We start from the raw sequence: 11,973 nt of genomic DNA on the forward strand, positions 1-11,973 counted from the left end.
TCCTAAATCAGTCTGTTTTTTCTTTTGTACTCTTTCCTTGCAGGCTTTTACGTTAAAGATATATAAAAATGAATTTCCAGTTCTTCAAGGGATTTAGTTAAACTATTCACTCACCACATCGTGACAGTTATACTAAAGGACTAACATATCTTCTGGATATTTTGATTTGTCAGTTTGGTAATCACTCTAACAGAAGACTGTTGTGTGTTAGGCATCGTGCTGAAGTTCTCACTGAGGCATGTTTTTTCTACCAAGTGCTGACGTGTTCAGTTCAGTCCTGCAACCTATCGGTAAGTTGCACAATCCATTCCATTCAAAACACAACACAAAGCAGCAAGGGTGGTACGTTTCCTGTTTCTGTACTGTGGTTGTTCTTCCTTTGTGTAGCATCTCTTGCAATTCCTATCTTTTGTTGCTCACCTTCCTTTAGTTTTAGAAATGCCAAATGTTTCTGAGTGATCATGTCAGATCTTGCTATTGCTTATCTAACCACCACCTTCATCTGCATCAGTACTTCCCACTGCACTGTTCAGCTGCCTTCTTACTGATGACTTTTTGAGTTCAATCCAATACTGTTCTTATATGCAAGAGATTACATGAGTTTTTCTCAAATGACTCCATCATTTAACTCAGCTCTTTAAGTTGTGCTGTTCTGAAGCCAGGAAGGTGAAATTGCTGCTATACAAATGAAGCTTGTCTTTCTGGGATGGTCATTTTTATTGTGTTTGTGTTACTTTAGACCACCTGGAGAGCTTTTCGTTGTTACTAAGATTTCATACTCCTTTAGAGTTAGAATTTCAGAAAAAATTATCTGATTTCCAGTTTCTTGTATTTTTCTGCAGGTTGCAGACTCATACAAGTTTACCTCTTACCTACCCAGTTGACTGTGAAGGCAGATAACACATCTTTGCAACCAAATGTCAGTTTTGTGGTCACCCTTTTAAAAAGTGCTATTCCTTCTTGCTTACATTCTATTAAAAGGCAGTTTTGTGGATCTCTCTACATTTTTTTAATTTTTTTATTTTTAAATTTCCTTTTATTTATTTATTTATTTATTTACTTGCTTCTGAGTAAACTTAACTGTGTTTCTCTTTGGTTGCCCAGCTGAACTTGTCCCATGTAATCATTATATTCAGCTTCTTGTCATGTGGCAAAGAAGATTTAAAAAATTGGTGATTTTTCTTGCTTGGATTCATACATGTTATTGTTCCTATCAGCACATTATGTTACTGTGAAAGGAAAGTTTTGCTTAATATTTATGTGAAGTGTTATAAAAATGTATAACATGGCATCTTAAAAAAATAGTTTCACTTGGAAAAAATGGAAAAAAAAAATAAAAATCAAGCCTTTGCTGTTTTTTTTCCAATCAGTCCTGATGCACTGGAAGGACAGAGTGCTGTAGTACTAACTAAGCAATGTTGCTATAAAACAAATTGAATCTTAAGTGTCCAGGGAAATAATTTGCTGTAAAATTTCATTCTTCATATCCACCAACTTTTTGGGATGTCTCGCTCTTTCCCTTCACAGGTGTTCGAGTTTAAGGATGCAAGAACCTGAGAAAAGAGGATACAAAAAAAAAAAATCTCCCTCTAACTGTACCTATAAGAAAATAGTGATAACGAAATATTTAAATGAAAAGGAAATGGGCTATCCCACAGAGATTCAGTTAATTACATGCAGAAAAAGATACTGTTCTCTGTAGAAGCCATTTGTTTTCAGAAATAATTAATTAAAAATTAATTTAATCATTAATTAAAAAATTAAAAGGCGCATCTCAAGTTTCAAATAATATACCTTGGAATCAATGACAGATAATGTCAAAATATTTCTATTCTTTTGGAAGACTAAAATGCTGGTTGCAAGGGATAATAATGAACACCATTCTTTATCCAAATGATGGGAAATACCAGTTTGTTATCATGTGTTTCTGATTTCACACTTAATATATTTTTTCACTCATAGAATAACTTTGACTTCTCAGTCCTGGCTTTGAAAATTCATGGTTTTATTTCTGATTCTTTAACGGTAATGCTTTTCTTTAATATACTTGCCTTTGTTCTTTATGTGAGTACCAGCAAGGCCTATTACCAAGATGAGAAAGACAGAAGAGTAGTCTTCTTGCAGTATCTCTGTACTACTTCTGCAACTTTACTTACGCAGCCTTTGCTAATCCAACTCTTGAGTCAAAGGATTAATATATTGTGGATTTGTAAGTTTTCAATGGTATGGAGAGCTTCTACCTGAAAAGTCTTCTAATGTCCGCGTGGGTTTGGAAAAGATTTTTCTGTTTGTTTCCTGTATGTTGTTGGATTTTCAGACTATTTTCTATTTGGTATTGTTACTTAGTATCAAATAGCTGCACCAAATGAAAACCAGTGTATTTTTGGTAAGGGAGGAACAGCAAGTTCTGGAGGGTTTAAAATAGATGACATTTGATACCAATAATAGCCCAGTGCAACTTAGCAGACCTGAGAAACTATTCAAAGCAAAATGGAGGGCAGTTCTATATTCCAGGCTTTCACTAACATTTATTTTGCCATTTTTGCTTTGTTTTGCTTCAAACTTCTAATTAAGATTTCCTTGGCTCTGCTGACTCATTTCTATATTGTTAAAGGCAACAGAAAAGAGGCTGCCAGGATAGCAGAAGAGATCTATGGAATAGTCCCAGGTAAAGTAAAACATTCTTAACAGACAGATGTCTATTTGCTACATATTTGTAACTTTGGGATTTAAGTCACCGAGTTTCCATAAAATGAAGAGTTTGTTGCTAAGTGCATAGGGTGAATGTTTTAACCTGATGTGCCTTTCACTTCTGAGGTCTTTGTGGTGCTGGTATGTGTTGGCATGTGATAGGTGTGCAAAATTTGAGACTGCAACAGCTACCCAGCTCGAATGAGGACGACATTTGCTCAAGGCACTACAGTAGATAAAAAGATCTAGGAAGCATGGCATTCTTTGGTTTGGGGTTACAGATGGCTTTGCTATGTTTACCAACAGAATATTTAAGGAAAAGTTTTATTGTGTTGATTTCCTGAAAGAAAGCTCTAGGAGGTTATAACTAATTATTTTGTGAATCTACGTCAACAAATCAGGCCATAAAGATGAATAAATCTGAAATGGTTCTGAAGATTATATGGTGCAGGAAAATGTTGTATTTACTATGCCACTTAGTTGGTCATTTCATGTTTTTGGGTTTCTTTTTTTCCCCAAGTGGTTTTACCTCCATTGCATCACTGCTTATGCATGTGTCTATATAAAATAATGTATAGATAGTGGAAGTACTGGAAATGCAAACACCTGATTAAAATGACACAGTATTTTAAATTTACTACTAATGAAAGCATGTTTTCCAGCTTGAAGATTTCTTTCAGCATTGTGACATTTCAGGCCTTTATGTGACTCAGTTTTGGACACTTGCTTCCTGATGAACTGAGCTGCCATGAACAGGAACAGGAAAGTGAGTGGGACTGTCCGTGGTGCAAGATAGTCACCCAAAGCATCGCTATCCAAGAGAAATATGGCAGCAAAACACTTCTTACAGAGCATTTATACCCAGGAATGTCTGTCTCTGGATTATATTAACTTATGTGTTGTTCTTTAGAGTATAAGTCCAATTATTTATTGCTGCCACTTTTTTTTCCTGGTACATTCATACAATTGCAGTCAGATGTGTGACAAACACCAGGTTTTCCTTTGTACAGGTTCTTAGCAAAGTGTCTTGAAATTGAGCAGACTATATCATATTTTTATCTGCAAGTTGCCATTTGCAAAAGCCATTAAGGATAATCTTTCAAAATATAGGACCACGTGACACTGTTACTGGGGCACTGGATTGGGTTACAGGCAGAGTTTCACAGCGACTTCTCTTTGCAGTGTCGTGCAACAGAAGTGCTCCCTGACTTAACTTAAAGATAAGTTATCCTTGACTTAGAAAAGACAGTGCTTTCCAACGTGTCACTTGCAGCCACGGAGGGAAGAAGTGCTCTGTATGGGAACTATATTTGCCACACATTTCAGGGAGGTAGGTTGCTGTGGCTAGCATGGAAGTATGCAACAGCATGTATTCTCATGAAGCATGTGTATGCATACACATGCCTTTACAATGCATGTGGAAAGCGCTTACACATGCTCTACAATATGCATAGGAGTTTTAATAAGGCAATGAAGCTGTTACCTCTGAACTCTCCTGGTGGATGAGGCCTCTACTTTTTGTCATCAGTCTTCTAACTTACTGAACTGAGCTTGCCTATTTCAGTCACCAGCATGAGGAGGGATCTGGGATTTTTTGGATGTTTTCATGCAAATCTTTCTCCATCCCTACTTGTTTCCATCATTTTGCTTAGTGAGTCCTACTTGGTCCTCAGGAGCCTGGCTGCACACTGTGCTGGCTGTTCTTCTACACCATCCTCTTGCTGTTGGAGCCCAGGGACAGCTCCTTAAGTAAATGGAGAAAAAAGTGAAAGCACTATTTAAAACTGTAACACCACCACAAGGTGAAGTACTAAGGTAATAAAAACACACTGCAAGAATGCTAAGGGCTGCTGGAAACCCCTTAAAGCAATGCTGGCTTTAAACCAGGGGGTGATACAGGCCTTTTAGGTCGACCTCCTCTCCTCCTCCTGCAACCCTATGGGCAGTCTCTGGTGTACTATCAATAATGGCCCACTGAGTGCCCTTGGAACGGTTGGGCTTCATTGGCATTGTGGGGAAGGCTAATGATGAGGGCTTCCTTGGCCAAAGCTGAAACCTCTGCTGTGTCCTTGGCCTGAAATCCCCAGAGACGTTCACATGACCCTCATTGAGATTTCTTTGCCTCAAGTAACACCCAGAATGGAGACATATCACCTTTTCCTTTCTTCTTGTTGTGCTATGTAGTGAAAATAATTAATGGGATGTGGATTTCAAGCACTACGCTTGTGGGGCTATTGTACAATAGAGCACAAATGCAAACACTGGTATTGCTTCTGTTCTCTGGCAGGTTAAATGCACTCCATCTGAGCTGGCTATAAGTGTAGGTAGCAGCTAGACTAAGGACTTATTTCATGGCACATAAATAGATAAGAGTAAGGAAAAGAAGAAACCTGCAAGAAGAATTCTGCACAGTTCAACAGCTTAAAATGATTAAGGAAAGAAAATGAAAGCTTAGGTAGGATCTGTTTTTTTCATGTCTGTTCTGAAAACTTCCAGTGAGGAGGAGGATGAAACTTTTTACCTACCTGTCTAAGCTAGAGAAGTCATTTGTGAAATTGTCAATTTGGGAAATAAAGCAGACAGAGTCACGCAGGAATTCATTTGATGGACAGAGCATCCCAGTGTCTCTCTGCTATGAAACCCTTAATAAAGTGAAGGGCAGCTGGAATATGACTTGTGACAAAAGCTCCCTAGAACAGGCAGAAGCTGATATCTTTTACAATGTAAGTGCTGCAGGGCTCTGAAGTCTTTGGATGAGTCTCCAGCAGCATTAAACCTGTGATCTTTGCTGAGGTGTGTTCTTAGCTATTTTTCAAAGCTGTTGTTGAGGCGCCTTACCGAGTGGCCAACCTTCTCCAGAGTGCTGAGCCTTCAGCTGCTCTGCTGAAATCAATTTATCTACATTTTTGCTGCTGACATTACATTGATTTGAAGCCCATTTTGCATTTCCATGGAACTGCACTTCCCCCATCCTCCCAGGGGAAATACCTGTTGCGTACCTGAATTAACTTTTATGAATTTGCTGTTTCAGGCAGCTGGGCAGACAGATCCCCTCTGCACGATGCTGCCTTCCAAGGACGCCTCCTGTCTTTGAAAACCTTGATTGCACAGGTAAAAGCCTGCAGGTAAAGAAAGACAGGGTTGGGAAGCAGCATGGTTTCTATTGAATTGTATCTGAGTCAGTGAGCTGGTAACAGACTGCAGCAGGCATAAGAAATACAGTCATATAAATAATATATCCCCATGCATGCCCTTGGACATGGATTGGCTGCTTAGTTAAGATGCTGAGGACAAGCCCAGGACAAAGACTGCTATTGCTTGTAGCTTGCTGTATGATAAACAATGATCCTTGTGTTCTTTTTTCAATGATAAATTGTGCAAACTGGGCTTGGGGAGAACAGGAATAATGTATACATTATGTATTTGAAGGAAAAAAAAAAAAACACAACAAAAAACAACACCAACAAACCAACAATAGAAATCTGTAAAAATATGCATTGCTTTATAAAACAACAATCATAATCATAACATATCTAAAAGGAGATCTGTCGGCCTCAAACTCTGTTCCAACAGCAACCACAAGTTCAGACAAAACAAAGAGAGGAAGAAAGAACTTATGAGAAAGGATAAGAAGTATGGTATGAATATAAACAGCTGTGAAGAGGTCACAATTGTGCTTTGCCATTCATTCTCTTTATCACCTTTCTTCAAACCCAGGTCCCTAGTCTGGCAAAGGGAGTGATTTCCCCTAGCTGTTGTTGATTTCCCAATGCTCTCACTCACCTGGTTCCCTCTGCAAAGCCATTTTATAGAATAAGAAGTGGTAGATCCCCTCTATCTTCATCTGTTCTGTCTTTACACCATCCTGCTCATGGCAGGCAGCTGGTGTTGTGGTTTAACAGTGGAGGCCTCAGTTCTTCACTGGTTATGGTTATACATAGGAGGAGTGCCAGGTGTTACGGGTATACATTTTTTAGTTAATTTACCCTTTGTCCTGTTCTCAAAGACATTAATTTTAGGAGCGAAGAATGAGGATCCTTGCTGATGGAATGAGATAGAGGCAGTAATATCTGTGGAGACTGAAATGGACATGAGTCACTAGTAGGGTAAAGTTCTTCGTGGAGTACCATAGATGTTGCTCATTGCTTCTATAGCTATGCTATTAGCCTAAAATGAAATGGAGAGTTATAATTTAGGGTATGTATGGGACACTCAAAAGTCTCTACCTTTGGATTACAGCTCTTTAGATAGTCAGAAAGGCTTCTGCTCTCCAAGGGATTAATATTAGGAGCTGTTTGTGCCTGTGAGGAGATGAAGCACTGAAGTTTTAAGAAAGCTCAAGGACTCAGCAAGGCTTGGTTCAGCACTGAAAGCAGCATCTTATTTTTGAGATATACTAGTAAGAATGTATAATCACATGAGAACAAGCTTAATGCCAACATTACTTTGCAGACAGCTATAGAAAGATCTATAACTTGGTCTCCATTTAGTAATGGAGGGGACTGCTGTTTTATCCAAGATATCAGTACTTATTCATTCATTTGCAAGGAATTATTTTCATTTGTTAAATTTATATCTAAATAATGAATAAGAATAGCTCACTTCTTATCAGGAGCCTCTAGAAAACATTTCTCTTGAAGGACTGTACTCATCAGTAAACATAAAACATCTATATAATTATAAAATGGAATAGTCTCAGCATTTAAAAAAGACTTTATCTGCTCTTGTGCATTGATGTAATGCGCAGGAAAATTTTATCTACAGCCTTCGTGTGAATAATGCTTTCACATTGCTGAAAAATGATTGTTTTCCTATCACTGAATTTCTATCTTAAAGTAATTACAGTGGCTGTTTTTAATACTTATTGCAGCAAGATCGGTGACTTTTACAGTGTTATGTTGCTCACTGATATTAATATCTACTGAAAGCCTTTGTAGCTGCATACTAAACAGTGCACTGCTGCCATCTCGTGAGCTGCCAGATCTATAGCACATTGAACAGAGGGGAAATGGTCTTATGGAATACACTCAGGCCTACTTCAAGGCCTGTTCTCACATGTGGTTGTGAAATCTCACGAGGAGATTCAGCTGCATTTTAAGGACAGCACACATGGCAGCTTCTTGGTTTCTTGTGAATAAATGTGGTGTCTGTTTCTGTGGGAAGAGATATAAGAACTGTCATTCAGGGAAATGCTGATAATGAAGCATTGTGACTCCAATTCTGTCCTTCCAGTGTAAAACCCCTTCCAACCCAACCAATCCATGATTTTACCATTCTACAATTGTATGATTCTGTGAACTACACTGGGTACTCAATATAGTCAGTGGATGTATTTTTAGGATGGAACCCACCTAACCTAAAGCTACTTTGAGATAAGTGAAATCCGATCCTAAGGGTGCCTGTTTCCCCCAAATGATGGAGCCCAAGGGTCCAACTGAATTCTGAACTATAACCATTACCAGCTACAACGCCTGGGGACAAGCAGCAGACAGCAGTAACAGGACCCACATGCATCCCTAGCCCCTACCTGGCTCTCTGTCCGGGGCCCAATCATCGCTGGTGCCCCAGGATTGCCACGGAGCTTGGTCAGGTTCTCTCCTCATGCCCCATGCTCTACCTTGCAGGGTTTCAATGTGAACCTGGTGACAACAGATCGAGTCTCGGCTCTTCATGAAGCCTGTCTGGGCGGCCATGTGGCCTGTGCAAAGCTGCTGCTGGAGAATGGTGCACACGTGAGTCCTGGGCTGGTGGCAATCACCCCAGGGAAAATTATATACATTTTTGTTTTGTTTTGTTTTGTTTTTCCCCCATAGTCATCATTAAAATTGCTTCTGGTTTTCTGATGAATATTTTGGAAATGTCATGTAAGTAAAAATAGATGTGCTTAAATAAATGAGACAGCTTATCCATTATTAAAATAATTTCCCCAGCCGGATCTCAGGTAGGATACACATTAAAAACTGAGATACCCAAATAGGATGATATATATGAGAGCATGTTGCATTCAGCTGGGTTACACACTTTTCAAGCAGTGTTTACATGGCAAGAAACTGAGCAACACCAAAACAGGAAATCAGGCTATCTTGTAGAAGAAAATACATTACTTAACTTCCCATACTGTACACAGTAGACAGAGACAGTTTCAGTCTCATTGAAAGATGAAGAAGAAACACCTTCTGCTCAGTTTACTTGATTTTGTTATACAAGTAGCATTACCTTTTCTTAATTAGAAGAATCATCTCTGAACTGCCTGTTGCTGACCTATGAAAGCAACCTGTTTGTGGTATATAAAACTTTTTGATTTTCTTCTTCTTCTTCTTCTTCTTCTTCTTCTTCTTTTTTTCCTTCTTTCTGTGTTCATAAACAAAGCCAGTAAAATGTTTACTAACTTCTGGGAGAAAATGTTCCAATTTGATGCTTGCCTTTAAGTTCAACAAGACCAAGTGCACTTTGGCTGCAAGAACCCCAGGTGACACTACAGGCTTGGGGCAGAGCCTAACTCTTGCCCTTTATCTCCTATCTCTTTTCCCTTCTTGATTTGGAAACCACACAAAGTGCTGTATGCTTGCAGAACCCATTGTTCTATAACATCTTGCAGAGTAATAATAATAATAACAATAATAATAATAATAAAGGAATGCAGATTTGCTGCATAAATTGCCTCTGAGTGCTTGCTAGGCAGTCAGACCTTGCAGCTGCTGCAGCACAGCACAACACAGGACTATGCTCTCCCAGTGGAGAACCACAGATGATGGCTCTTGCCAGGTATCTATGTTGGAGGTCAAGAAAGGAAATGCTTTCTGTCTTACACACACATATGTGCATAAACACAAATCCTTTTGACCTCTTTTTCTGTTTGGGATTATGACAGTGTTTCTGTGAATATGTCCTTTGCTGGAAATGTGTTTTCAGATGAATGTATTAAACGTGAACTATATTTTCATTTAAATATCAGAGTTGTCTGAGCATGTAATGGAGTTGGGCTGGTACAAAATAGGCACGGCAATATTCAGGTTCTCAGTGTTAAAAAGAAATAATCTGCATTTTCTGAGCAACCCTAGGAGGGTCACTCAAAACAAGCAATGATGCGGCCTTATGGCTTAAGTGCCTGGGAAAGAGAGCAGAGCTCAAAGGAGAATGTTATATGTGTTGTCTCACACTTTGAAAGTTGCAAACCAAATCAACTCTGACATTAAATGACAAGCATTCTAATGCACTTTAGTTGAGCACATGACGCATGCTGCAAGGGCGTTCCTCTTATACTGGATTGTTCTGAGCATGTCCTGCTGTTTCAGGTCAACGCAGTCACCATTGATGGGATCACTCCTCTCTTTAATGCCTGCTGCAGTGGCTCTGTGGCTTGTGTAAACATGCTGCTCGAATTTGGAGCCAAGCCACAGGTCGGGAACCACCTTGCTTCACCCATTCATGAGGCAGTCAAGAGAGGTAACAGTCTGTGAGTGAAGCTAACAGCAACTACGTGTGCAATGCATCTCTTATTGACTTCAAAACATTTACTTCCCCCCAAAAAAACTTATACAGCACAGATAAATGTGCTTGGCTTATTCCCAGCTCTTACACCTCATTGATTGTACTTGGGTGTATTCTGCTCTGTGTCACTACAATTAAGTGATAGTTCCCTTTTGCTGCACAGGGCACCGAGAATGCATGGAAGTTCTTCTGGCTCATGGAGTTGACATTGACCAAGAAGACCTGCACTATGGGACCCTGCTGTATGTTGCTTGCATGTACCAGAGGACGGAATGTGTCAAGAAGCTGTTGGAACTTGGTATGTCTAGAGAAGGAGCTGGGGGAGAGCTGGGGTAGTGTAAGCCATCCCAATTCTGTCCAAGTTACCCCTATGTCATAAACATTTTGAAGGATTTCTGCAAGAGATTTTTGGATAGCTTGAATCTGTGAGATAATTAAAATTTCACTTGTATTCATGAAGAATACACGTCCAGGGAGGTGGTGGAGTCACCATCCCTGAAGATATCGAAGAACCCTATAGATATGGTGCTGAGGGATATGGTTAGTGGGCACGCTGAGGATGGACTGACAGTTGGGCTTAATTATTTTAGTGGGGTTCTCCAATCTTTATGATTCTAGAATCTCCCTACTGGAAAATTCTAATTACAGAGATCTACCTGAGACCAGGGCAGGCATTTTGCTAGCTGTGCTCTCGAAGTTATTACAGGCACCTAAAGGGTGTTTTCCTCCCTCTAATTAAAATAGCATAATCTAAGATTGTTTGATACTAACAAATTTGTCATAGGTTTTGATCAATGACCATGCAAGGTCAGGCCGGATGTGGCTCTGGGCAGCCTGGTCTGGTGGTTTGCGACCCTGCACATAGCAGGGGGTTGAAACTAGATGATCATTGTGGTCCTTTTCAACCCAGGCCATTCTATGATTCTATGATCATCTATTGGGTTGACAGTCTAAGAATTTCAATGGTTCACCAGCTTCGCCTGTTGTAGAGAGGACTCAGTGGATCAGTAGATGCTTATACAGAGAATATTTGATCTGAGTTTTGCACTGATGTCACAGAGTTGTCACAGAGGCCTGGGTGCCACTCATCCCCTTCATTTATTGAGGCTACCAGTGGATACCCAATCTGTGTAGTGCAAGTTCAGATATTTCTTGCTTTTTCCTTGCACCAACCCTGCATTCTTCTTCTCCCAAGGAGCCAATGTCAATGCGGGGAAGCTACTAGACACTCCTCTCCATGCAGCAGCAAGGAAATCCAGTGCAGAGATAGTAGTCTTGCTGGCAGACTATGGTGCTAACCTGAAATGCAGAAATGCTGAATTCAAATGTGCCCTGGACCTTGCCATACCCAACAGCAAAGTGGAGCAGGCACTTCTACTTTGTGAAGGTAAAGGTTTCTTTTGCCTTTCCCCCTTTGCCTTTTCTCCTTTGTCGTTTCAAAGTAGAACAGTATTAATTTTTTACCTAAAGCCTTTTTCTTAATGGATTTAATCTTGTCTGTAAGTTATCTTTTGATTTCAAGCCTGTATCACGCTACACAGAAATGAGCAAGCAATCTCTGTTTTCTTGCCAGATCTGCTGCCAAATTAGAATTTTAGTGAGCAAATTGGCTAGTTATTCTGTGCCTTTGTTTTCCATTTATCGAAGGTAAATTATCTTTATTTACGAACTAAGACTCTAAGGACTGAGGATTGAAAACTGCCACTAGAGTTTATTCACAGATATTATCACAGCTATTTTAGTATCTTATGTTCAGTTAAGCACTGTGGCTCAATGATCTTCTTCCTGGAA

The 11,973-nt window shown here is 39.6% G+C and overlaps 1 protein-coding gene across 2 annotated transcripts; it reads left to right on the plus strand.

The window, feature by feature from the left end:
* Positions 1-23: 23 nt before the first annotated feature.
* LOC100541802 (ankyrin repeat and SOCS box protein 11) lies at positions 24-11,966 on the plus strand. Of its 2 annotated transcripts, XM_019612444.2 has the most exons (7): positions 24-290; positions 2,615-2,668; positions 5,723-5,802; positions 8,316-8,423; positions 9,987-10,137; positions 10,346-10,480; positions 11,378-11,966. In XM_019612444.2, the coding sequence occupies exons 1-7, from the start codon at positions 239-241 to the stop codon at positions 11,662-11,664; spliced, it is 867 nt and encodes a 288-aa protein (XP_019467989.1). In that variant the 5' UTR covers positions 24-238; the 3' UTR covers positions 11,665-11,966. The 2 variants fall into 2 exon arrangements, with proteins under 2 accessions (XP_019467989.1, XP_010723627.1); XM_010725325.3 differs by lacking the exon at positions 24-290 and having other exon boundaries at positions 1,659-2,668.
* Positions 11,967-11,973: the final 7 nt, after the last annotated feature.

The sequence above is a fragment of the Meleagris gallopavo genome, chromosome 1, assembly GCF_000146605.3.
Source record: "Meleagris gallopavo isolate NT-WF06-2002-E0010 breed Aviagen turkey brand Nicholas breeding stock chromosome 1, Turkey_5.1, whole genome shotgun sequence".
Taxonomy (NCBI): domain Eukaryota; kingdom Metazoa; phylum Chordata; class Aves; order Galliformes; family Phasianidae; genus Meleagris; species Meleagris gallopavo.

Coding starts and splice junctions, on each gene's coding strand:
- LOC100541802 (XM_010725325.3), top strand. CDS start 2,491: ATGGAGGGCAGTTCTATATTCCAGGCTTTCACTAACATTTATTTTGCC. Junction 5,803..8,315: donor TGAAAACCTTGATTGCACAG/GTAAAAGCCTGC, acceptor TCTACCTTGCAG/GGTTTCAATGTGAACCTGGT. Junction 10,138..10,345: donor TCATGAGGCAGTCAAGAGAG/GTAACAGTCTGT, acceptor TTTGCTGCACAG/GGCACCGAGAATGCATGGAA.